General features: G+C 45.5%; 3 protein-coding genes across 5 annotated transcripts in view; 1 reads left to right on the top strand and 2 right to left on the bottom strand.

Moving 5' to 3' along the window:
• Nucleotides 1-2,742: 2,742 nt before the first annotated feature.
• On the bottom strand, nucleotides 2,743-13,749 carry LOC135366863 (116 kDa U5 small nuclear ribonucleoprotein component-like). Its single transcript, XM_064599814.1, has 24 exons — nucleotides 13,647-13,749; nucleotides 13,077-13,207; nucleotides 12,845-12,998; nucleotides 12,228-12,306; nucleotides 12,081-12,156; nucleotides 11,927-11,992; nucleotides 11,809-11,844; nucleotides 11,621-11,711; nucleotides 11,193-11,275; nucleotides 10,924-11,090; nucleotides 10,570-10,761; nucleotides 10,367-10,457; nucleotides 9,881-10,016; nucleotides 9,675-9,802; nucleotides 9,407-9,600; nucleotides 8,507-8,759; nucleotides 8,309-8,402; nucleotides 6,931-7,021; nucleotides 6,644-6,857; nucleotides 4,619-4,706; nucleotides 4,326-4,539; nucleotides 3,644-3,797; nucleotides 2,972-3,079; nucleotides 2,743-2,896 (listed from the first exon to the last, which is right to left on the bottom strand). Exons 2-24 carry the CDS (start codon nucleotides 13,197-13,199, stop codon nucleotides 2,801-2,803), a joined length of 2,928 nt encoding a protein of 975 aa, XP_064455884.1. The 5' UTR covers nucleotides 13,200-13,207; nucleotides 13,647-13,749; the 3' UTR covers nucleotides 2,743-2,800.
• Nucleotides 13,750-13,942: 193 nt separating this feature from the next.
• Nucleotides 13,943-17,922, top strand: LOC135366864 (uncharacterized). Its single transcript, XM_064599815.1, has 11 exons — nucleotides 13,943-14,295; nucleotides 14,367-14,450; nucleotides 14,523-14,652; nucleotides 14,869-15,005; nucleotides 15,077-15,143; nucleotides 15,315-15,356; nucleotides 15,426-15,554; nucleotides 15,632-15,711; nucleotides 15,782-15,931; nucleotides 16,408-16,516; nucleotides 16,627-17,922. The coding sequence occupies exons 3-11, from the start codon at nucleotides 14,527-14,529 to the stop codon at nucleotides 17,512-17,514; spliced, it is 1,728 nt and encodes a 575-aa protein (XP_064455885.1). The 5' UTR covers nucleotides 13,943-14,295; nucleotides 14,367-14,450; nucleotides 14,523-14,526; the 3' UTR covers nucleotides 17,515-17,922.
• Nucleotides 17,923-23,512: 5,590 nt separating this feature from the next.
• The window catches only part of LOC135366866 (hemocytin-like), a 33,107-nt gene continuing 30,768 nt past the window's right edge, over nucleotides 23,513-25,851 (bottom strand). For all 3 annotated transcript variants that reach the window (XM_064599818.1, XM_064599817.1, XM_064599816.1), the window contains exons 63-66: nucleotides 24,859-24,987; nucleotides 24,747-24,801; nucleotides 23,984-24,136; nucleotides 23,513-23,909 (exon numbers count right to left, since the gene is read on the bottom strand). In XM_064599818.1, the coding sequence (XP_064455888.1) occupies nucleotides 23,719-23,909; nucleotides 23,984-24,136; nucleotides 24,747-24,801; nucleotides 24,859-24,987 (528 nt within the window). In that variant the 3' untranslated portion in view covers nucleotides 23,513-23,718. The remainder of the gene's footprint in view (nucleotides 23,910-23,983; nucleotides 24,137-24,746; nucleotides 24,802-24,858; nucleotides 24,988-25,851) is intronic.

A 25,851-nucleotide genomic window follows, 5' to 3' on the forward strand; every position in this document is an offset into this window, starting at 1 on the left:
GTCTTGCGTACCGTACCGATAACAGTAGTGTCTTTGAAGACAACATGACCCTTGTTCCAAAAGTGCTCTTGCCGTCACCCTGGCCTCACTTTTCAAAGGAGGGTCAGCTGAGCGTGCAGCATGCGTTTCTAGAGTACACTTTCATGGTCACATTTTACCTTTCAGTCGAGCGAAAGCATACGACATGGCCCTTTACAAAACATGGGTGGGCTCCTGCTCGCCACATGATGTAGGAGGGGTAGCAACGCTATCGTAATGTCGGCGTTTATCCATGGGGCGTCTTTGGTAGCGAGACTACAATGAACTAGTAACGGAGGAGATAAAGAATGGAACACGCCAGTTGCTGGGCGAACACCACTGTGCATTTTGTTTCTCACGTTCAGATAAGATACAAATCTTTGCAAGATTGCAATGTGCACGATTTATATCTTACACCTTGCTCGCTACTGGCATGTCGGGGACACATTTATTAGTTTACTTGTTTGTTTTGCTTACTTAATCTTAGTTTACTTGCAAGAGGATACCTGTGCTGGAAGAAATGACCGACGAGTAAGAAACGACCCTAGTAGAATGAAAGGTCGCGAAAGCGTCTTTATTTGTCATGTTTTCTCGAATAGACCTCTCCCTGGTTGTAAACAAATGACGTCATAGTGTTCGACAGCGCCACCAATTTGGTAGAGTTGAACTACGCTCGAAACTAAGGGGCGAACAATCTCGCGTCCGAAATCCACGGTCTTGAGGGGATCACAATGGCCCTTGGAAGGGACGCGACCTTCGGTCCTACTTTTCTTTACATTGGGAGGCAGCGAACAAGTGCCCATTCGTGGAACCCAGCCCTCCGCTTCCGATTGGTTTCGGTTTCAGTCTGTCTACCAACGTCATGATGACGTTTCTCGGGCAGAGGTCTATTGAGTTGGCAGCAACATCACAAACAATGCTGATATAGAGTCACCGCTGAAGAAACGAGTGCAAACGCGTACAACAGATTATTTTCTGCAAGGAGATGTTTTGATGCTCGCCTGCAAATACATATCGTGACCGAACGTGCGGCTAGGCCTAGCGAGACATCTCTGTTTCATCTAGTATGTGCTGCCAGCGCATCTAACTCTCGTTCAGAGAGGCTCCCTTTATGTCGAACTCCGCTTTTCTTTTTTTTTTTTTTTTTTCGAGCAACTCTTCGGTTCTCTTCGAGTTCGAGTTAATAGGATTTCACTGTACAATAGTGGGCGTAGATGATAACCCAGTTGACACTAGATTCTTCGGAAACGCAGGCCCGCAAAACTTCTCCTCGTCATAGCTCGGCATTTCGGGCCTTCGAAACTCACGATAACAATCATCTGACAAGGCGTCAGAAAAGGCCCCGCTACGAACTCACGTGAAGGTCGACATGGCGTATCAATCAGCTCGATCATGCCGCATATTAGTGCACCCACCGGGTAAGATCACACTTATAAACAGAGCAGATGTGGTATTATCTGGTGAGTGCGCTAATATCCGGCAAGATCGACCTCACCGATACACCATGTCGGCCTTCACGTGAGTTCGTAGTAGGGGCCGAACTCGCGCCTTGTCCGATGACTGTGATCGTGTGATAAGGCCTGAAATGCTGAGCTATGCTCCTCGTGCAACTTCGCAAAACCAAATTTTAAACGCCTAGCAAGATTGAAGATACAATTAATATGGGAAATTTGTGGCTCGTCTCTGTGGCCATATGCCCCTGCCATTATGCCAAGAGGGCATTGTTAACCCTTGCTCAATGAACAAGCACCATGATCAAGGCAGTTGAAGAGTGCCAATAGCAAACATACCATATTTACTCGAATCTAACTTCTTTCTAACGCACACTTCTTTTCAGGATTCTTTCGTTTTTTTTTTTTTTTTTTTTTTTTCGAACGTAAGGGAAGCGCGTTAGAATCAGGGATGACAGGAACAGATGGCGTGGAGGGAGACTGAGAGTTTGACGACGTGCAGCGCCCCCTTTTAGTCGCGTTAATGTGGTGAAAAGCGAAACCACGCGTCCCGTAGTTCTGCCGAACATAGAGATCGAGACCCTCCACTGCATCCTCTGACTATTTTCTACCGTCAGTTCCGACGAAGCAAGGGCGGGCCCACTATGAGGCCACGTTTAAGTGAAAGTCATTGACGTTGTCGCAGAAGACGGGAATCAGGGCAATAGAATCCCAAGAATGCAGCAACGAGAACTCTTTCAAGAAACGTTGCATTACGAACGCGATTGATGGTTCGGAGGATGATATGCCATTTGTGCACTGAAAGTGATAAGGTGTTGTCTGATGACTAGCGATGACTATGTGTAAGAAATACTTCTGTTGCTGTTATCTATCTCTTCACTTGTGTTTACGGCGTATTTTTGCACTCTCAAGGATGATGCGCGCTAGACTCGGGGGGGGGGGGGGGGGGGGGGGAGGGCGTTACAATAAGGATTGCCAGAATGCGTTAGCATGACAGAAGTCATTGATTAAGCAATGTAATGGAATGACATTTGCGGTGTGCATGAATATTTTCTTTTTTTTAAATACACAAACAACCAGGGGAAACTTTGAGGGTTTCTTAAACGTTAAACTAACATGATTGATGTGGAACAAATCAATATTCATTTGTTCCGCATCGACCAGGTTAGTATGACTGCACCAGTCCATGGTCTGCTAACTTCAAATAGTGAAGCAGCTACACAGGAAGTAACAAAAGCAGACACAGAAAAGAAGTTGTGCGATGACCAGATACTGTTGTGCCATTTCAGAAATGTAATGGTGAGAATCTGTACAAGACATATGAATGTGGCTTAAAGAGGATAAGAGAGCATGACATCTTGACGTGCCAGCTCGAGCAACATAGGGTCGTCGAAGAACTTGTTGATGCTGACGTCTTCGCTGAGACCCTGAAACAAGAAATTTTATGTGAATAAAAAACTTGTTGCAGGTACGTCATATCTGAGCAGGTTCTCGTGACGCACCTTTCTCCTTCGTGTCTTGATCATGAACTCTCTGGCCAAATGTGGAGCGGGCTGGGGCTCCAAAGGTCTGATCATGATTGTCTTGTCCAAGGGATCTCCTGGAACGATCTTTGTAAAAAGATTCACAAATCAATCGTTTGATGATTTGTTTCAATGCTCTTTATGTGCTGTACTCTTGCGAAAAACATAGCTCTGCGCAAACTCAGGCATGTGAATTCAAAAAATGCCGCGTTAAGCGTGTAGGAAACAAGAATGACCCAGATTGTCGTGCGAGAGGACAGATGTTGCTTAGTTTTCTTCATTACTTAGGCTTGCAGAGTGGGCTTGGCTATGCAGATAATGCAGCAGCACTTAAAAATTTTCGATTTCAGCTTGCTTTTCTGTCATGAGAACACTGTTGCACACTTTCTTGCTGTTGTGCATTCACATTAGCTCTGGTCACCTATACAATATGGGTGCCGGAAAATGCGTGCATGTTCACTGGTATCTTTGATCATGATTGAACTTGGCAAAAAGTTGAATTAATAAACATTTTGCATTTACAGAGGTCTACCGCATGAAGCGTCCCTGATGCATCCAAGCATGTCTTCTACAACACTGAACATGGTGGACACATTGTATGTGCCTTACTGTAGAGTATTTCTATTATGTGTATCAAAGGTACACCTTTACCTGCCAGTGATGGAACATGGACATGCAGAATGCTTGGCCCTGTGTGTGAGTCCTAAGGTCAGTTTCAAAACCAAAAGAATCTATGGCTGGCAGGAAAGCCTTGATTGTGTACAATGGTGATCCAGGAACAGGAGCGTCCTGGGTGACATGACCTCTGTGAATAAGAAAAGAGTGGTGTCAAGTGAAGAGGGCATCTTCCTTTTCGTATTCATGGTGAATATTGCCAAGAACCTCATTTCAAGGCCCATATCTAAGGATGCACAAATACAGTGCAGACCATATGTAGTCGTAAGTGCATAGCAAGCATGTCAGTGTCTTTATGACCAGACAAGGAAGGAATGAAACAGAGAATGTCCAAGATGCCGGGCACAAGACACAAGAGCACTGCACGGGCTCGGGCTTACCCAAGGACACATACTCAAAATGAGGATACTGGAGATGAAGATGAGGTTGGTTGCTGGGACTGATTTATAATTTAACACCCAGGAACAAAAAGTAGCATGTGCGTGTTAAGAGTTAAGACATACAAATTGCATGCATGACTTTCAGTTTTACTGGATTCATAAATGCATCCTTAGGAACAAACTGCAAGCTGATACTATCACAAAGTGATTTATGAATATATATATAATAAAACAAATATTCTTCATTTTGTCAATGTTTATACACCCCTATCACCTACCTCCGTCTTGCAAGCACGGTGTAGACAGCGGACACACAGTCGGCTGGTGCTTGCACCTCCACAAAAGAATACGGTTCCATCAGACGTGGCGTGGCCATGAGGAAAGCTGAGTAAGCCACACGTCGTGCAGTTGGAATGACCTGGCCGCCGCCACGGTGGATAGGCTCGTTGGCAATGGTTGCATCCAGTATCTTAAACTTGCAGTTCCTTATAGCTGGAGAACCAAGTGAATCACATAATTTGTAGCTAACTGTCCAGATGTGCCTTGCACTGGGTGAGGTATGTATACATACGTTCTTCACAGAGTGGACCTTCGCGGGTTGCCCACTGGAATCCTTGGATTATGCTATCTTTCACCATACTCAACAGACCTTTGTCCACCTAAACATAGAAAACATAGAGTCAGGTAAAAATCATTCATTACACTGTTTTTGGCAATAGTAAAGAAACCTGAATGTCCACTGAATGTTGCACTATGTTTACTCACATAACACTGTTGCATTATCAATGTACCCCAACACCATACAGTTGACTGCCTTTTTTTCCCCTTTCACAGCACACCTTGACTTGAACAATGGCCCGCATCATACACAGCTTTTATTATGTACATCAAAGGTACATCTTTACCTGCCAGTGATGAAACATGGCTTGGATACATGGCCAAACGCATGGGAAACAACATGGAATACATAGCTTTAACGTGCATCTCACATCTTGCAGAACAGAAGTATGGTCATGCCATGCCAGCAAGGAGGTAACATTGGGTATGAGAGTAAAGGAATGACACTGTCGCAGTTAGGACAAGACATTGAGGATTTGCTTGTTGTTTCAGCACCTTCAGCAGAAGACCAAAAGCGTCACCAAACTTTTCATTTGCGTCACTTGGAAGTGACTCACTTATGGAGAGGTCAGGCACTTAGTAGCCTTTGGAACATTACCATACATAGACTGCATAAAATATTGATTGTACAGGCTTGAAATCCAACATTGTGGTAGAATGTTGTGAAAAACTCCGAGGAGGGTCATGATTAGGGTCTGAGGTTTTCAGGTTTTACCCGATTTTTCCCCCAATTTACCCCCCGCACATTTAGTGATTCGGGTAAAACCCGATTTCTCCCCGAACCGGTGGTCCTTTTGTCGCGCGGCGCGGAACCACGGCGCACGACTGCGGTAGTGGGAGATCACCGACGGAAAGAGGTGACACCACAGCTATGAATGCGAAACGCATGGGACGTTTCCCCAGCGTCAAAACGTAGCGTGCACGCCGTGGCGTTGTACGCGCGGCGAAGGAACGCCACCCGAAGCGCATGGGGTACGGACAGAGCGAGTGACGCGTGCCAACGTTGTCACGTTCGTTCGACAACAAGCGTTCGCGTGCAAATATCAGTAGCGAATTCCGTCGTTCAGTCTCTGCGCGCGTTAAAAAAATTAGTTTTCCCAGGTCACACGCGCGCCGAGCGCGCGCGTCGTCAAATCGTCGGAAAAACGTCGCGGCGCGAGTGGCTTCCGGCAGTTCCGCGTCTGTCGCGCCCGTTCGGGATGGCTGCACGGCTGTGCCGTCCCGTGGCCGAAACAACGCCCAGCAACTTAGTAGCAGTCTCGATAGTTCTGTCAAGAAAGGAGTCAGGAGAAAAATAAACAGAATTGCCGATGGATCGCCGAACGTAACGGAAATTCCAAGCTCGTTTCTCCTACTTCGACGCGAAAACGAAAGCGTTTCTCACGTGAAGACTTATAAGAGCGTCATGTTAGGTGAAGCAGTACTTTAATCCATGTGCAGGTTTGCATTACCATGCAGATTTGAATTACCATTCCATTCAATGCAGGTTTGGACTGCCACAGAGCTTTTAACGTAGTCATCGTTTTGTCGCAGACAGTGTTATTGCTGAGTTTGGAAGCTGTTTTCTTTTTAAATTCGTGATATGTATAGCAGGCCTGATAAACCCGATTTTTACCTGTATCATGTAATTCCAGAAATTTTACACCCGAATTGGATGCTGCTGTTTTCCACCCGATTTTTACCCCCCCCCCCCCGAATTTTGCAAAGAATATTTCGCGACAATCTCAGACCCTAGTCACGACAGCACACACACACAGACACAAAAGGAACTTGATCAGGCAGGTACACGACTCAAGTGACACCAATGACAGGATTGTTGAAACTGCATGTGCATTTTGTATGTATTGGTCCTTTTTTCCTCTTTCATTAAACAACCCCCTTTACGACTACATTTTCAGGCGAAAAATGTGCAATAATTCTGTGAGTAAATATGGTAGGGTTTGAAAAGCACTTGCTAGGTACTGAACAGGGAATTCACCTCAGATGGCAGAGTATCATCCACAAGAATATTGGGTCCAGTAGCATCTGGCCCAAAGGCCCAGATAGAACGGGCAGCGAGCAAATCCCAATCGTATTTTGTCTGGAAGAACTCGCCCAAACGTTTGCGGTTCCACGAGATCTGCACAACTTCATTCTCAATGTCTTCCGCTAAGCCTTTCTCCAGAGGCTCTGCGATCATTGTTATCTTGTTCCTTTGATGATGAAAAAAATGTGAGTTATATTTAGGCAGTTAATAAGTTTAGCAGTTAAATATAGATATCTCGCCTTTTGTTTGGTGTTTCAGCAAAACACTTCAGCGATGACGTTTCAACCACAGTCTCGCAGAAACACACGACCGGATCAGCCACTTTGATGTCTACAAAGCAGATTTATGGACATTCGTATAGGTAGCAGATTTATGGATATTCATATAGATGTACAGGTAGCTGATTTATAGATATTCATATAGATGTATAGTCAGCAGATTTATAGATAAGACATAGATAAGATAACCCATAGATATATAGATATTATTCACGGTACAGTAGGCTCGCATTACTTCAAACACATAGGGCCGCAGATGTTTGAATTATTAGATCCCCAGCCCTCTATGTTGTGACACTAAATTCTGACTTGTATGGATAGTTACACATGCAAAACACATTTTTGAAGGCTTCCTCTGTAGAAGCCTGATTATAAGAGGTTACACAGACAGAGAAATAGAAAGAAAGAAAAAAGCATTGTTAGCTGCACTGGGGATTCAGCCATGGAAACTGGAACCCAGCCAGGCACTTGTTTTCACCAAGGTGTTAAGCAAAAAGGAAAATCAATAAGATACGAATAAAATTGATTTTAATGCTCGCTATCAGTGGTGGCAGGTGTCGGAATTGGTGTTGAATCGGTATTTATATGCTACTATACTATTTACTACTGTTGACGTCACGGGATTGCTCATTGCGCTACACACATGCGGCATCATCTCTTTCTTCAGTACAGTCAAACTCCTTTATAGCGAACACCTTTTTAATGAAAATACCACAACAGCAATTTTTTGGGGGTCCCGCTGGAGCCCTATAGGTCAAATAATGGACATCCTTTTTAACGAAAATACCTTTACTGCAAATTTTTGTTGCTGTCCCCTGAGTTTCGTTGTAAAGGAGTTTGACTGTATTGAGGGTAAACGTGCTGGTCTCAATAAAACCAAGAATTCTACAAAACAAACATCAAAAGCACCACAGGAGACACCTATGTCGAAGCCACTGCACAGTGTTGGCAACATCACACATTGCTTTGCTCCACAATTATGAAGTAATTTCTGTGCTTGAATAGTCTAAACCTCCGATATAGCATTCATCCAGAAACATGTTGTCAATGCCTGTGTTCAGTTGTTAGTGTGCACAAAGCCTTCCCCCCCCCCCCCCCCCCCCCCCCCCCCCCCGCAGATGCATTGCACAAGGAATTTTTCTTTAAAATTATATCAAGCAAAAGTGCTATTTCAATTCAGTGGCTCTGAAAAACACTCAAAACCATAGCAAGTCAATCAGAATTTCGAAACTCGTATTAATTAACTGCAAATACAAGCTATCCAAATTCCAATTAACGCAAGCATAATTTATTTTTAGCCACAACAAGAAACAAATGTGTACATAAAGAGCACTCTCACCTATCTCAGAGTACATCTTTCGAAGATCATGCATGACACAGTCCAAGTAAAGTTCACCTGTTCCAAAAATAACATGCTCTCCGGACTCTTCCACCTACAATAAGGTAATACGAGGTTTGTGATTCACGGTGCCACCCACAGGCATGTTAGAGAGAGACACCGAACACAACAGAAAAAAAAAGGATTTGAAGCACCTGCCTTAGTGTTAACAAGTGGGTACGACTTGTTAACCTTGCGAAGACCATCTAACATCTTCGGCAGTTCCGAAGGATTAACGGGTTCCACGGCTATCTTGATGACGGAATGCGTGCAGAATCGCAGCGGGTGGAAAATGAAAAGTTCTTCCTGAGCACCAACATCCACAATTGTGGAGGTCTTCACTATGGGCTGGTCAATGCCTTCGATCAGAACCCAGTTGCCAGCCGGCACACGATTCACTTCAACTTTGTACCTGTAAACGAACGGGCTTTCTAAAGCATGCAAAGCGGTTGGGAGGGCAATCGCACGATGTACAGTCAACTCTCGATTTATGAATCATAAATTTATGGACGGTGCCCTCTGGGACAGGACACTTTCCCCTTCTTCATTGCAAATCTCGATTCATGAGCACCCTGATTCGTGAACAAGTTTTCCAGGAACGTTAACGAACTCGAACGTTGATTGCACTGGAGGACCTTTTTTCAGCCTTATGACATGGAATAAAAAAAAAAGGTTTCCTGTTTAACAGATAGGGGAAACTGCTGGATATGATTTTATGGCCCCGATACATGACTTTGCAACTATATTATCACACCATAGATACCACTGAACAGAAAAGTTCTTATAATGCACTATCATCAGAGACTATCTCACTTTCTATCTATACTTTCGTTACACGTCCACAATACTCTTCTCCAGCTGTGGCTTTTCCAAGTATTACAACACGGTCCAGAAGTTGAACTAACACTTTGGACCAGAAATGTTATGTTTTCAAAAATGAAGCATCGGGATTGAAAAAAGCACGCGACATCACAAAAGGCCGTCACAATTTCCACATACCGCCACCGTCGTTAGTTTTTACAGCAACAAGTAGCATGCAGGACTTTGCATTGAACCCACCTAGATTCGTACACCCAGAGCCTTCCGCAGGAAAGAACTCGAGAGTCTTCTTCGTCAGTTGATGTGTAATTCTCTCCCAACACCCTAACGTCCTGGTTAGCGTGCAGCGTTCCGCTCATCACCCGGCCAAACACGTGAAAGCTTGTTGCGTCATGGGTAGAGTATTGTTTCGTGGTATGCACTATGAGGGGCCCCTGATGATAACGGAAACACAATTAGGTCCCACATCTATCACTTACAGCGCCATTTTTTGATGTAGTATTCTCACCTCGGGATCACAGTTCAGCATAGCCTCTCCCAACTCGGAATCCAAAGGGCCTGTGTAGACGTACTCAATTTTCTGTTTCGAGACATGTGCCGGAGGTGGGATGTGACTGACACACATATCCACGAACCCTGCAAGACGACGGCTCCACAGATATTACAAAAACTCTCGAGTTACCATAACAGTCTGTGCTGTGCTGTCACACTGACCTGTAAACTCTCCAACAAAGCGCGAGCAAATGAGACGAAGAAGTGGACGAACGTTCAGTTTCATTTCTGTTTTGGACAGCTTGATGCCCAATTCATCTAGCAACTTTGGCAGGCCTTCGTCAACGTCTCCAACAACCTGCAAGACAAATTCCGCATTTGACACGATTTTAACACAATTAAATACGATAATTGTATTATATGTAATTATGATGTATTTATATAATTAATAATATATAATGTATAATATATATATACTTATTATTATTTTTATGTAATTAAATATATTTATTTATATGTAAATTTATATATCTAATTATATAAAGGTAGTAATTAATAAACGATATATTATTATAATAATATGTATTAGTGTATGATAATTGTATTATGACATGTGCATTTGATATGAATCACCTGTACAGCGTGACCCCATAGTTGCTTCAGGGCACAAAAAGAATCGGGATGAACTACACGTATACACTGACATACCTGAGCAAACAGCTTGTACAAAGGCTCGAGAATGAACTCAACGAAGCTCCGCTGAGCTGAGCTGTGGGGTGACTTTTTGGTGAACTTCCGGCTGCATCAATTCATAGAAGGAGCACTTATTTTGCTGTCCACACGATGAATTACATGCTCCCCTAGAGCGCTTGTAGCAGCGACAACGAGAGCATTACGGAAATAATTCTTACGTTTTGCTGTTGAAATAGATGTCACCCCAAAGGCGCCGAGCAAACTCTCCAACGTTGACACCGCCGTACGTATGGGCATACATAGCGGCAAAAGAACGCAGCGTGAAGCAGAGGCTGTAGAAAGAGCTAGCAAAGCAGACGTTGCCCAGAAGGGGCGACACCTGCTGTTGCTGTGGGTCTTCAGAGTACAACCTGCAAAGAATACGTCAATTTACGAACTGCTGCCGGTAGGTCCTCATTATTCATTCCTTGTGAAGAAGTTTTGTGAAGTTTCTGGCAGTTTAATATTGCGTACACCAAGGATTAAAAACCATACTTTTAAAGAAAGAAAAACTAGAACAACATGAAACTTACGTTATGAGAGAATTAACTTCTTCGATGATGTTCCTCAGCTTGTAGTAGGCATCCTGAGGTGGTAGTTTCAATTCCAAGACAAGCCTGTCTATTTTATTTATGCAGATACAAATAGCAAGTTTTTCCTGCACAGCATGCTTCAGGAGTTGTTCAGTGTTCAAGCATACCTGGAATGGTGAATAAAAGCATGCAAAATGAAAACTCAAATCAGGACAATACATTATGACAAGGATGAAAGTGGGGGGGGAACAAATACAAACGTTACTCACTCCTTCGGCTGCGTCTATAAACAGCACAACACCGTCACACAAACGTATCGCTGCTGTTACTTCGTCAGAGAAGTTCACATGCCCTGCCAAGTAGAAAGTGGAATATGTCAATCGGGACCAAAGCTTTTTTATCTGCACTGTTGTAGTGTTGGAATCTTTGCTGTATCAATTTTGCATTCATGACAAGTTGTGTTTCCCTATTTGTGGAAGGAAGGAAGGAAACTGCTTATTTTTTACATTATTTTCTATGTTTTTACAGTATTTTGTGTCCTGTAATGCGCAAGGTGTACCTTCGTAAGTTGAAGCACCATGAACCGTTTAATGCATTTTGAATGTGCACCCAAAATAGCATGTGAAGGTGCGACTTTCACTAACACTTTAGTGGCAGAGAAAAAAAAAAATATTTCTTGAGCATTCTTAAAGGTTACCTGGTGTATCATAGACATTGATAACGAAGGATTTCTGCTTCAAATCTTGAAGCAGCAATGTGACCGGGCTGGCCTTGATGCTCACTCCTCTCTGTAATCAATAACAAACCTTTACAAAATGGATCGGGGGATTCGCTATCTCCCAAAACTAACTATATTTGAAATATGATGGTTTATGTCCTGCTTACCTCCTGCTCTGTGTATAACGTGTCTGTGTATCTGAGCTGCAAAGCGTACACGTAAAAATGCAAATATTAGGAACAGTGCAAAGAGACCACAAACAGGCACGGTATAATTCATGCTTACACTTTTGCCTTCCTTGGGTCGCATGTGAGGGTGTGTCTGCTCTATTAGACAGTCAACAAATGATGTCTGCAACAAAACAAAGCATTACGGCTCATTATTCCTTACTTATACTCCGAGACAACATAACGCTCACAGTCATACAGGACAGATTTACCTTTCCATGATGCAAGTGTCCTACTAAAGCCACGTTTCTGATGAGTTCCGAATTATCCATCAGGTCGGTGAGAAACCTGGTGAAATGATGTGCATTAACCACAATGCGATTCATTTAAGACCATGAAAATGTAATCAGAGTGCTTACTCCAAATCATATGTTGTCTCTGGAAGATCTTGCTCAACGTGCGCAAATTTGCGTTTTTTTACAGGAGCGATGATTGGCTCTGAGAAAGGAAATGTTTGGAGGCACACATTTAGAACAAAGCAACCAACGCAGCAGTACAAAGTCACTATCATTGCCATTTCACAATTCGATTGCACCAAAAATCCATTGTCAAAGATTAAAAAAAAGACAGAGCCTTGAACATTAACTTGTCAGTAACACAACAGTCTGTTTCTGCATAATGACAATGTGTACATAAGGATGTGATTTTTTTACATTATTTTCTGTGTTCTTGTAGTATTTTGTGTACTGTAATGTGCAAGGTGTGCCTTTGTGAATTGAAGTATCATGACCCCTTTAATGCACTTTGAATGTCCTTTGAATAAAGTTCTTAACAAGTGTACAAGTAGCATTGTCAGCCCATGTTGTGATTCCTGATGCAATGCAAATGACACAGTGATAGCTGACCTGCACATGCACCAGTTTGTCCACTACTGAATATGACATGCAGTCAAGTAAGATATTCTACAAGAGACTTTCATCTTTCATCGAAGATATTCTACATTTGTAACAATATCATAGGTCTTGTTTGTGAGCACCTGTTAGTGGCTGGGCATCTTCCTCTTGAACTATGGTTTCAACATCAGGACCGTACACTTCAATAGCAGAAGGGTAATATTTCTTATCTTCATGGAGTACAACTTGCATATCGCCCGCATCTTCATCATCTCCGCCTCCATCCATGTCCTCATCCTGTGAAGCAATTCATAACAATCCGTTTTTCTAGTAAATAAATAACTAATTACATGGCATGCGTTGCACACTGATTACCTCCTGAAATTCTTGCTGTTCTGTTGCTTGACGATCATATCGTTCATCGTCCTCTTCCTCAGAGTCGCTTTCCAAGTCAGGCCCAATATAATTTCCAAACTCGTCATAAAGATCGGCATCCATGTTTATACCTATTGGTTGTGTTAGGACAGAGCAGAAATGTAGGAAGGACACGTCGAGACACAGGAGAGAACATGACAGTATCAAGATTTGCAGCACTCTACTCTGTGCGTAAAACAACGCTTGTAATAACACGCGGTGATTGTGCGAGTAGGTATCTTTGATGCTCAGGACGCGGTTGAACTAAATATGCAGGCAGACGTCATTCGATTTATGTTTAGCGGAAAATATGGCATAATTTTTCTATCGCTAGATGTAATGGCAGTACATAAAAAATGTGTTGCACTCGAAACGTAGCGGTGAAGAGAGCTCGCCCGAACCAAGCAATTCCGGCGCCTCGAGTTTCACTATCCAAGGGCACACAATGTGTGAAGCGTATCCTGCGTGCCGTATTTGCCGCTCTACAGATATCAACCCATCGGGTGAGAAACTTCCACAATGAACACTTACTGTGGTTCCCTACGCAATACAAACGACAAAGTTACTACAAAAGTTACGAACAAGCCGACATGCCGCTACCCAGTGTTATCGGACGAAAAGTTCATTCTAGCCAAAGTCGGACTCCCTTGTACTGGGCATGACCGCTGTGTACCACTTCGTTATATGGAACCTTTCCTTTTGTAAAGTATTGCCAATTTTGTACACTATATATTGTGACGAAAACTTCGGAGTTCGTATTGTCTTTTAGAACTACACGCAAAACGATGAGCCGATTGAAATCGAAACCTTGCAAAAGTCAGTGGAAAGGGAGGACCAGAAAGTGGACCGACGCCCCGACGCGGGCTTCGACTGGACTGGCGGGTTCAAACATAGGAATGTTATCACCTCGCTATGTGAATTAGGGATGCCTACGCGTCGAACGAGTGCACCGTGGCCTTTGTATACGTGTATGTCTAGTCTGTTCCTTCGAAGAATGTTCTACGAACATTCGATCTTCGTTGCACGCATCTGTGCTGATCGTCCCGTGCAAAATGAACGCATGTAACCAACATTCGTGACGTTGGCGCCAAACTTCGTGACCTCAATGCGTAACCTTCTGAGGGATATTCACATCTTATATTCAATCTACATCTCCAATATATCCCTATCTACATTGATAGTAAGCTTGCACGAGGATTGTCCAACGAGAAAATGCTATTTGGATGTGCTAAAGGAAGTGTTTTGCGACAGAACACCACTGGAAGTGCAGTGCGGTGAACGCCGACAGAGTCAGTGGTGGCAGTATTGGTGTCCTGGTTGATCATCTTTAAAGTGGTAAGAATCTGGAGTAAAGGGCTTGCAAAGAGGGATAATCCTTTTATTTGGAATCTAAATACTGCTTCGCAGGACAATGAACAAGCGGCGGGGCACAGCACTGGAGAGCTACAAGCCGCTTGAAAACAAAAAGTTCTATCTGGATTTCAGGACGTATCGTCCAAATAACCACTTTTTAAGTGATCTCAAGAGCCTTGGAGCTGTAAGTAAATTAACAGTTAGCACTAAAATCCAGCATCTGTGTCTCAGCATATCTTGGTACTTATTCTTGTGCAGGTGAATGTGAAATTGTAGTCTATAGGGGCCTACTACTCTGTATGCTGTAAAAAAATTGTGTGAATACTACTACTAAGTGATGTCGTGCACCAGCAGTGTTGTACAGCAACACAGTTACGTTTAATGAATATGAAAATTTCAGCTTGTAGAGCCCTTTTTCGGCCGAGAAATAGCGTACGTCATCACAGACAGACCCGACTACAAGAATGTGCCGACAGCTCAGAAACCCAACTCTGTGGACTCCAGTGGACCTACGACCAGTCCACCATTTTCAAGCGGGTAAGCTTCATGCTTTACCTGCGTCTGATATCATGCTCTTTTTTAATTTTAATCCCGCATCTTTTGTATAGCTTTCTGGTTGAGTCACCAGGCACCTCAGCTTCTCCGAGTCCCGAGCTGAAGACCAATCTTCGTACGGTAAGTTTCTTGCATCCAGACGTTTTACTTGCCCCTCTATCTGTCTCACTCCGTGAACACACAAAAGAAAGTGCAGACCAGAACCACCCACCATATTAATCTCGGGCAGTCGGTAGTCGAGATTGGTACTTGGTACTTTTTAAGATTCTTTTGATTGTAAATTACTTTCAGGCCCGGGCACAGTCTTTGCTCGATCGTGTGGTGAAGCCAAAGGTAATTTTTAAAATACTAGCGTACATTTTGTCACATGCAACACGTCCATTTTTTGTTCATTCTCTGCAGCCTGGTCCGACAGATATCCTAGAACTATGTCACCAGTGGCAGATCAAAGTGCTGTTTGTAAAGAATGTGCTTATGTGGATCCAGCAGTTGAAGCAGAACTGTCTCTTTCCTGATTCTAAAGTTGGAAAGGTACAGCTTTCCGATATCATGTGACACCTTTTGACACAGAAGTCTGAGAGTTTTAATATTTTGTTGTATTTCACCAGGAACATTTCAAAGCAAAGGCAAGAAATGACACACCACAGAGGTTATTACCCCCTTTTGTCAAGGTGGAAGATAATAGCTGGTGAGGTTCCAAAGCTTCTTGCATTGTCGGCGCAGTAGTGCTCACACGTGCTACCTCCTTTTTTTTTCAGCTTGTACAAACCTTTGTGTAGAAGTCTGAAGCGGTGGCCAGACATTGAAATAGACAGACCTCCAGCTACAACAGTTTGTGCTCCACCTATACAGCCGAGTCCTGCAAAGCAACTGGGCAGCGTACTTGCAGTGAAAAGTCGTTGTCCTGAGTATGCTTGCCATAGCTGTTTGGTGGTATAGCTTCCATAGCAAGCGGCAGAAAAGGATTGTAATTGTAATGTAATTATTAGGGCCAGACTTCACACAGAACCTGTAATTTATGCTGAATTTCTTGTTCTCAGTACGAGGTTTTCCTTTTTCACCCCTTTAATATGATCCAAGTGAGAGAGGACCCTAGATTTTCGGTGAATTCACTTATTTCACTAGAATTCACTGTCCTGGCAGATGCTAGCCAGAGTCCCTTAGTTCTCCAAAATTACCGGGTGGCCCACACCTTGTTTTCTGGGGAGCTCATGCCCGTAACATTCAGGATAGACCGTATGGGGCATTATTTTCGTAGATAAGTGCGAAACTGTGTGGTGGAAGATCCTTGATGAGCACTATCCTATCAGGATATGTTCAGCGCTGCAGAACGTAGAGACCAGGGAGCCCCAAAGTGTGAACGTCTCAATTTGTTACTTTTCAGTCTTGACGCTGCACGACTGCCACCTAAGGAGCCACCGAAGGCCAGAGTCGTGGAGCAAAAGAAGTACAACTGTGAAATATGCAGCTGCTCCTACACATGCCTTAGAAAGGTAAGAAGATAACGGTACCATAATGCTTAGGACTGTCCTGTTGGGGGATGAGTAATAATAATGCAGAGAGAAAAATATCCTTTCCCCCCCCCCCCCCTCTCTGTCTTTAGCACTTGGAATCAAACGCACACCAGGCATTCATGCAGACCACGGCAAACTTCACGGCGCTTGGTCAGCTCATTGCTTCGCTGTCGTGCAGTGCCACTGGAAGCTGTGGCCTGCCATTGGGGTGTTCGAGCGGTCACACGCCCCTGCCGAACAGCTCGGGTGACAACAGACTGCGCGTGCTGTCGGTTAAGACGGACAATTCAAACGTCGTGACACAGTCCACGTACTGCGGCTGCGTGTCGGATGTGAAGCACATTAAGGTTGTGAAGCAGGGCACTTCCAAACGGCTCCTGGCACCACCGAGGAAGCTGGGAAGATCTACCAGCCTCCCAGTGAAACGTAGTGCATTGCAGAACAGCGCTGCGTTCTCCTGCTCGCCTTCGCCGAAGGCCTGGAGAAGCGAAGATTGCGACGTCAACCCGGACGACCACATGGTGCCCCCGAGTACCGTGACTGAGGACGATGACGAGAAGGAAAACCTTCTGGGAAGTCTGCCGATGGACCAAGGGTTTGCCAACACGCTCGAGGAATTCAGCGTGGCCGTGCCGGCGACAAAAGCAACAACGGCGGGCAAGCCGCTTTCGGAACCAGAGGGCCTAGCGCTACAGCTTGTAGCTCAGTCGAAGGCCGACTCGGACGCATCGACCCTCGAGTATTCTTGGACAGATGTTGCAAGCGGGTTTGCAGTCGATGCGGGCTTCATGGTGCAGCGGAACACGCAGTCGGACGTCGAGAGCTCGTATCAGCGCTGGGTCTCCACCGCTGGGGACCCCATCCTGCCGGAGGGCGCGGCAAACGAGACGCAGTTGGCGGACAGCCAAGAGACCTTGACAATGTGCAATCCGTGCGAGGGCTGTAGCTTTACGTCAGAGGAGTCGTCGTGCTTTTGAACTGCTAATTGTTAACGGCCGGAAATATAGGCTCCTCTCTGTACACAGCTGTCCACGTTGCGGAGAGGCAATACAGTCATCTCTTCCCTCAGACTCGGGTGTAAGTTAGTAGTAACAAAAAATGTGTAACTCGTTCTATTACCTTGGAGCCCCAAAGTACACTTTGTGGTGGGCTAATGTAAATTTTGTCAGGGTCATTTTTCGTCATTAAATGCGCATTTAATTTATTTCATAGCCATCTTGAGGGCACTACCTTTGGGGCTCTCTGTAAAGCTTCGGGTTTTTCTTTTTTTTTTCTGTCTAGGTATTGAGCCTTTGCAGTGTAATAACTTTTTACACATACTCACTTGACAGTAACATTTGCATTTCATGTGTGCTTGTGTCAAATAAACTTGCAGTATTTTGTGATGTGTGATTCACCTTTGCCATTTCAAGAGCTGGGCACATGCATAAGATAGTTTGAGAATATTTTTAAAGGTATATGCTGTATTGCCTTCCTTTTTTCTTTTTATGTCTACAAAAAATTGGACGAATGTTGAAATACATGTTTTACCTCCTTGAAAATATGCTGCAGGTACTGCGATGTACATGTGTGAGAGCAGTACATATCTCATTTCTTTTGGGAAAAAAAGTAGGATCGCATGTTTTTAAAGATTCTAAATGTAGTTAGTGTAGCATCGTAAAGAAAAATAATATCGAAAGAATGAAGCACGAAGTCAGAGTAACTATTTAATACGTGAGCTTTCGGGCAGAGTCTGCCCTTCTTCTGAAGAAGGCAAAGGTCTTGAGGGGATTACGATGGTCTCTGAAAAGGACGCGACCTTCGGTCCTACTTTTCTTTCAATTGGAGGCAGGGAACAATTGCCCATTCGTGGAACCCAGCTCTCCCCTTCCGATCTGTTTTGGTTTCGGTGTGTCTACCAACGTCATGATGACGTTTCTCGGGTAGAGGTCTATTGGCCCTGTCATGTCGAGACTGGGAGGTACCCGGGTTCGAATCCCGCTGCCGTCTGTGCTGTCTAGGGTTTTTCCTGGGTTTTCCTCACACGCTTTCATACATATGTCGTTCCACACCGTTCCCTTAGACGTCGACCCAGGGCGTCAGTCGTGACGTAGCCCACCTCCTTTCACCGCTACCACCACCACTTTGTCCCTGAGGGCACCATTCATAAAGCGCAGAAAATCGTAAAATGAAGAGTTCATAGATCGAAGGTTGACTGCGCCACGTACAGCAATGTTTTCCAAACTGTGAGACGCGACAGGTTCTGCGGGGGGCCGCAGTCAGCTCAGAAACTATACAGAAGAGATGTCCATAGACCATGCTCTGCCCACGATTCTGCGTCCCAAGAAACGTCGTAACGCACCACAAGGTCCACCAACCAAGCAAGCCCACGTTAGTGCAGGAGCGGATCTAGAGGGGGGTTCAGGATGTCCAGAGCCCCTCCTCAATTTCTGTCTTCACATAGTGTTTAATTGACCTAGATCGTGTATCTACCATGCTTGCAAAGGCTGGACCCCCCTTTCAGAAAAATCGTGGATCCGCCCATGCTTTAGTGAATAGGAACAGCCATCCCTGCTGCCTGGCGTTTATGTTCCTGTCAGACCTGTCTGCGAGGGTTTCTAGCCAGTCGTACTACCTGTGTCGCCATGAATGGGGCAGGGTAAAACACGGGGCAAGACGCGACATTTTGGCCCGGATTTTCGCTCCGCCCTGAGGGTTAAGTGCACGCGCAGGGACCCTTTCGTCCATTCACGAAGCATGGACAGAAGGGCCCCTTCGCGTGCACTTAACACTGAGGGCGAACCGAGAATCCGGGCCTTTGGGTTCCACACCGCCTCTCGCAGAGACGCGTTGCTCCACGCGCTTAAAACTCTACTCATAGGTCGCTCTGCATGTCCGCTTTATTGCACATGAGTATTATCCGGATTGGTGTTTGCGTTCAAGAAAACAGGTGTCTCCTGTCCGGCATGTAAAGACCCGCAAAAAAGACGCGATTTTATGTAGTCCTTTTGGTTGTCATCTGTGCGGTGGCGTCTCGCAGGATTATTCTATCAATGTAAGTTCACATCCTATTTCTTTATGCATTCATCTTGATATATGCAAAATATGGCATTCTTGGTTATCCGGTGTTTAACAGAATAATGAATCCGATGATATGCACGGGACAACGCGCGACAATTTAATGCAATTTAAGGTTAATGCAACTTAAATTTCATGTAATTTAGAAACTGATAAGTCCACTATTAGGTAGCTTTATGCTTGTCCCTAGTATTTCAGAGTGTGTCCTTGTATTTCCCATTCCCTAGTAGTTGCTAGTAGTGTCCTGGTATTTCCCAGCAAATTTTCCTGTTTCCTGGGATATTTCCAGCAAAGCAGAAGCGCACTCAGAAGACAACGACACATCAGCCTGGCGGCATCTTGTTTGCAAATGACGATGGAGGGAAATAGCACCGTGTTCTCTGTGGTTTTACTGCGCATCACGTGGGCGGTGTTCCCAAGGGGGCTGTGAAGGTTCTTGAATTGCAAAAAACTAATTTATATAGTTCATTACCACGGCGTGGCTCACCTTGCCCCACCCGATGTCTCGCCTTGCCCCGAGGTCTGGGGCAAGGTGAGACAATCTGCATTTTTGAATATTTTGTTCTGTGTTTATTTTAGAACCGGCTACATCCATTCTGATTTATAGATCAGAAGCTGTAGACCTCTCGGAATGTGTCTATTACAGTCGACCCCCGTTTATCCGGACGGTGCCGTTCCCGGCGAAATCGTCCGGATACCGGGGCATCCGGATAAATGAAACGACCATATAGAAACGTCCTACAGAGCAAGGTTTAATTAAAACACAGAAATCTCGTCAATATCGGCTGTTACATAGTAGTGTAGGCACTCGATTCCTGCAAACTTTAGCTAATTGCATAGAGTTGAGCCACGCTGTTGCGCTGCTCGAAAAATGTCAGTGCGGACGCAAAGTTTCAATGTCGGAGCCTTGTTTCTCACTGGCGTCATCGGCACCGTCTTGCTGCACATCATCGGAGGCAACAGCAGCAATCACACCGTCATCATAGCTGCACACGCGTCATCATCCTTATCAACGTCAACGTAGTCAGAAACCGCAGCATCATCTACAGCAGTCGCAGTGAGCCTCTGCATCAGGGATCGCAGGTCAACTAGGGGAATGTCTTCATTGGCCAACGTGCCGTAAGCAGCAGGCCCTCGGGTTGGAGTTTTCCCCTTTAGAACCGGACAGTTGCTCGAGATATTTCCAAATGACTCGACTGGTCAACGTGACCCAACGCACACAATTGAAAAGGGGGTCATCGTGCACGGTTGTCTCCCCTACAGAGGAATGTAGGTCCCTGACGTGTGACGGGAATATCCCCAACACAGCGAAAAGGGTGACGAAGCGGGGTCAGCGTCTCCTCTTACTCCCGGTAGTCCGGATAACTGAAGCTGGATTACAAGAATTTTCGACTTTCGTTCCCAGGAATTCTTGTCCGAGTCCGGAAGCTGAAGTCCGGATAAACGAGAACAAAATACATGGAGGAAAATCCGTTCCCGTGCCTTTTGTCCGGATACCGCGGGATCCGGATAAATGAAGTCCGGATAAACGGGGGTCGACTGTACTAGTTTTTTTAACACGAGAAATAAAAATTCCGTATTCAATTGCAAATTTGTCTCATCTTGCCACCCTTCCCCTACTTCCGAAAAGCAAAAAAAGCGCGGAGGGCAGCGCGAGAAACGAGCGTTGTAAGACCGAAATTTGAGAAGATTACGTGGTGGACAGGAAGTAATGGCGGTTTTGACTCGAGCGACCACCAGAGGGGTCCCACGCACATCTGTTCGAAACGGCCCTCCTGTAACTAGTATGCAGTCTAGTTTTCTAATTGCAGTCACGATACATACTCATACGCTTGTCTCTCTTTGTTGTTAGAAACGCTACGTATAACAGCCATGAGGACGAGAGCAGCAAATATTTTGAAGAGTCTGGGCACCGTCCTCATCACTGGCGTTGCACAAAGGGTACGCCGTGGGGTACGCGCTCATTCGTGCGCCCGAGGACGGTGATGGTTATGCAGATGTGGCCGAATGTAGCGGGGTGCCATGAAATCTTTAATTTTAGTCGAGTGTATCGCATGCTGAAATGTAAGGTGCTGCCCCTTTGTGTTCGTTTAAAATGTGTTGGTGTCTGTGTCCTTGGAGTAGCAGTAGGGGCAAAAGATGCAACTGATGTGAACAACTTGCGCCCTTGAGGTGCTTTGTTGGGGTGCAGGGATGTAGTTCCGTATCGGGACCACTGGCTTTTTTTAAGGGAAAAAACAATAAAAACAAAAATCAAACGCTTTTACGTAAAAGAGGAACTATTTAGGAAAGAAGTTGAAGTTGTTAGGAATGACCCTCGTATATTGCGTGAAACGTATACAAATTTAATTTTATCACCCGTTTGTTGAAGGCGATCGGCCATCTTTACAGAGGACCTTCTGATCTAAATGGCGGCACAGCCTCTGCTCCCGCGCGCATTAGCGCCACTTCGCCTGCTAGCCAGTCTTCAACTTGTCGTTATCCCGTAACGCGCCACTTCCCACTTCCACGCATCACTTCGCCACGAGCTCTTGCGTGAGCGTGCCAAAGGGACTTTGGAGCGCGCGAACTTTAAATATAACTGTAAGTATCGCTATGAAAGTTCAAGATCGAGGTCCAGTTCTAGTATCACCTTCATCCTCACTTTCACCGAACCATTGACACGTGACCTAGCCTTCGGTTGTGTGCCACACCATGCAGAAGAAGAAGACTCGCTAGCGGCAAAGTCTTAACGTGAGGCCACGAACAACTGCCCGCTGGGACATTCCGTCATTGCCGATCAGGACCCGTGTGGAGGAACACCATCTCCTATTTGGTGAACCGGACGTAGTAGAACACGCAACCTGACGCCGTCGAGACTGTTCCACCTTTACAGCATTACATTCCCGTACCATCCTTTACATAACCTCGTCACCAAAGAACATCGGCAAGAACAGAAAGTGCACACAGCCCTGGCATCGTCCCTCCAACTGCGCAAGCGAGCCACCACACCAGCGAGGCCCTAAATCGCAACGTCCACCGCTCCCTGGCGTTCCATTCAGATTTTGTTGTCCGCCCTCGTTTGAGCTTGTCTCTCGGTGCCTTTACCATCAGCTTTTCCCCTGCCGGCCTCTCAGTAGAGTCTCGAGCTTGCCTGCCATTTGCGGTAGTCGCGCATTCATCACCCCACCCTTTCCCTTGAGACGGCAAACACCGCCACTCTTCTCACAGCACCCTGGCGCACAGTGCCAACCTCAACCCCATCGCCCTGAAGAAAGCAGCGGTGACCGCACCGGACGTCGTGAACCGAACTTCCCTGCGCATCGCGACCTCACCCAGAACATATGCTCTCGCACAGATGACTCGGTGTTCAGGCAGTCGGGCACCTGTGACGGCCTATCTCCTCCTGTCACAGACGGCGATGAAGACTTGCCTCTGCTGCCGCGCGTCACTTCGCCTGCTAGCCAGTTCTACCAGTATCCTCCTAGACTACGAACATCTGCCCGTTGACACATTCCATCATCGCCGGTTGTGTGAGGGAAGACCACCTCCTCTACTAGGCAATTTAAGCATAGAAGGACACGTCAAGGAAAACGTGGTGCCTTTTCTTCATCTTTCATCAAACAGCTGACTTATGGGAATGTCGTGATTCAAGCGACGACGGGAATGTGCCCATCGTTCCCGAGAAGGGCAAATGGGATGCCTCTGACCTGCCGGGTTAAATTTCTACTTATGAGTCATTCCTTCGGATTTCATGCGGCCTTCGTCCTCCAGTGCTGATGGCACTACAGTCGTACTAAGATAACGTTTGACGTTGTACTGCAAGCATCTTCCATGATGACCTATGGCTCAAATTCCTGTAATGGACTCCACGCCTTTGATGGGAATGGGGATACGCGAAAAAGGAGACGATACAAGATGTTTCGTTGTGCATATGGATAAAAGGAAAGCGCGGTAGCTATTTATTGTGCAAAACATTGTACACCAGATTGAGATGATTCGATGACACCGGCATTGCTCTACTATGATGTGCATGCCAGCAGCTATGAGTTTTGATGCAATGCTATACCTATATAGCATTCCGAATGAAAGTGGGTGGGGGGGGGGGGGGGGTAACTTTGCCGAAACCACTTCGGGGTGACTTCCTACACGTACTGTGGGTCGGGCTCTTCCAGAATTATGTCTGGATCTTCACCACATTTTGTGCAGCTACATTCCTTGGGATTCTTGTACTCCATAACCATTTCCGATTCGTCGTCGCAGCGCAAAGTCACTTTGCTCATCGCGAACTTCGTCACCCGGCAGCAACCGCATTGGCCTACGAAGTCTTTCGTCACTGGAAGAAAGACGAATGTTTTCGAATATGTCAGGTGAGCTGCCTCGTACTCGACGTGCAGGCAGGGTTCCCACCTTGATTGTATTCCGAGCTTGATTCGCACAGCCCTTTACAGGCCATCATGCCTGGAATTGGCATCTGGTTTTCACAGTTGCCGTGATCCAGACTGAAGTTAGTGAAGATCCGGGTGGATTCGTCCGGCGGAACTGGTTCCGCTCTGCAGGCTTCTAGCAAGAAAAAAAAAAAGATTTTTCGACATATCGTTCGATCACAAACAGTGATCAAAATGCACATAGTCATGTAATTTTTGAAGTCATGTGGCCTTCCCCACACCACTCTGAAGTATCTCTGCGTCTGGGTTATTGCCCCAAGTGCACGCTACGTTGCGCGGACTGCACCCAGGCAGCACAACGTACTGAAAGTCGAGTGCAATAGGGGTGGACGGGTAGGTGGAAGGCCTTGAACAGACTTGTGAAACTAAAGAGCATTGATAAGACACATACCTTCCACCCCTATTGCACTCGACTTTCAGTACATTGTGCTGCTTGGACATTGAGGGTGGTTCTGTGATGTCGACTCGCTTACTAGCTGGCCTTGCTGGGTTTCATTATGTCGCCTGGACATCGTGGGTTGGAACTGGCTTACTTTTTCGTTTTTTCGTCATTTACCTTTTATGTTTGCCTGTCCTGGAGTAGACTGTCTCCATCTCATTATTCTCTTTTAGCCATCAATCGATCAGTATGAAGGCACGAACAGCGTTTTCTTTTCGCCTCCATGACTGGTCTACGAGGTGATTCGTCTGGGTAATTCACCAGTCCGCGACCAATGAGCACTTACTTGGGGGTGTCCTGCACGTCTTGCAACATCCTTCGTCATCCAGGACAATGTCGTTCTGGAGAGAACCGGGTTATTACCAAAAAATATAAAGCCATATGAGGATGGCAGTTACCGGTGGACAATCTTTTGAAAGTGCGGGACAGGGAATAGATGTGTATTGTGGACGAGCACCACCATCGCTTCCGAGACTGCACACGGCGTTGAAGCAGCGGCGATGTTGAGAACGCCACGTACCGCCGACCTGAAAGAGACAGCACTCTGTATGACAGCGACATCAACAAAAGGAGACCCACGCAAAGAAAAACACGGCAAATATGCGGGATGTGCTTCACAACTTCGGCATGGGAAATGCACTTTTTTTTACGGATCTTTCTGTTTTTTCGTTTTTATTTCATTCTACCAAAAATACACCTCAACTCGGAATAATATAGAGATGGAGGAGTCAGAGGGAAACATTCCGTTGAAGGCTCCTCCTTCAAAAGTGCGTTTATCACAACAAGAGCACAAATCAGAATACGTGAAAATAATACAGTCCAGGAAAAAAAAAAAAGAGGAGAAGAAGGATCGTCGTGCATGACAGGAAACACAAGGATCAGGAACAGAGCCGTCGCGAGCAATAAATATATATCCCCCCCCCCCGTCGCGAGCAAGCCGACGTCCCGTTTGGCTGACCTTTCCCCCATTTTTCCCCTTTTCGTTTAATAAATATATCCCCCCCACGTCGCGATGCGAGTTTGCGCCCAGGGCTGGGCAAATCTGAAGCCTCTCACAAGGAAGTATGGGAACTTGCATCTGCCACAACGAACTGCTTGGCTGTCGAATGGCATTAACCGATCCAGACTAAAACTTAGTAAGGAAAACGGAGTTTTACGTCCAACTTCTTTGCAACTATACACTGGTTGCATGAAACTGAATGAAAAAGAAAAAGAACAAGAAGGAAAGAAAAAGAACAAGAAGGGAAGGAAAGAAATGCTGACTTTTGTTCCCTAATTCCATTGCCATTTGACACCCAAAGGTCCCCTTTTCTTTGCCTGGGCGATGTGCTGTGGTTGAGAATTTTTGCCATGTCATCTTCAGTCTTAGTTTCTTTTCTCTCTTTCTCTCT

This window comes from Ornithodoros turicata, chromosome 8 (assembly GCF_037126465.1).
Source record: "Ornithodoros turicata isolate Travis chromosome 8, ASM3712646v1, whole genome shotgun sequence".
Taxonomy (NCBI): Eukaryota; Metazoa; Arthropoda; class Arachnida; order Ixodida; family Argasidae; genus Ornithodoros; species Ornithodoros turicata.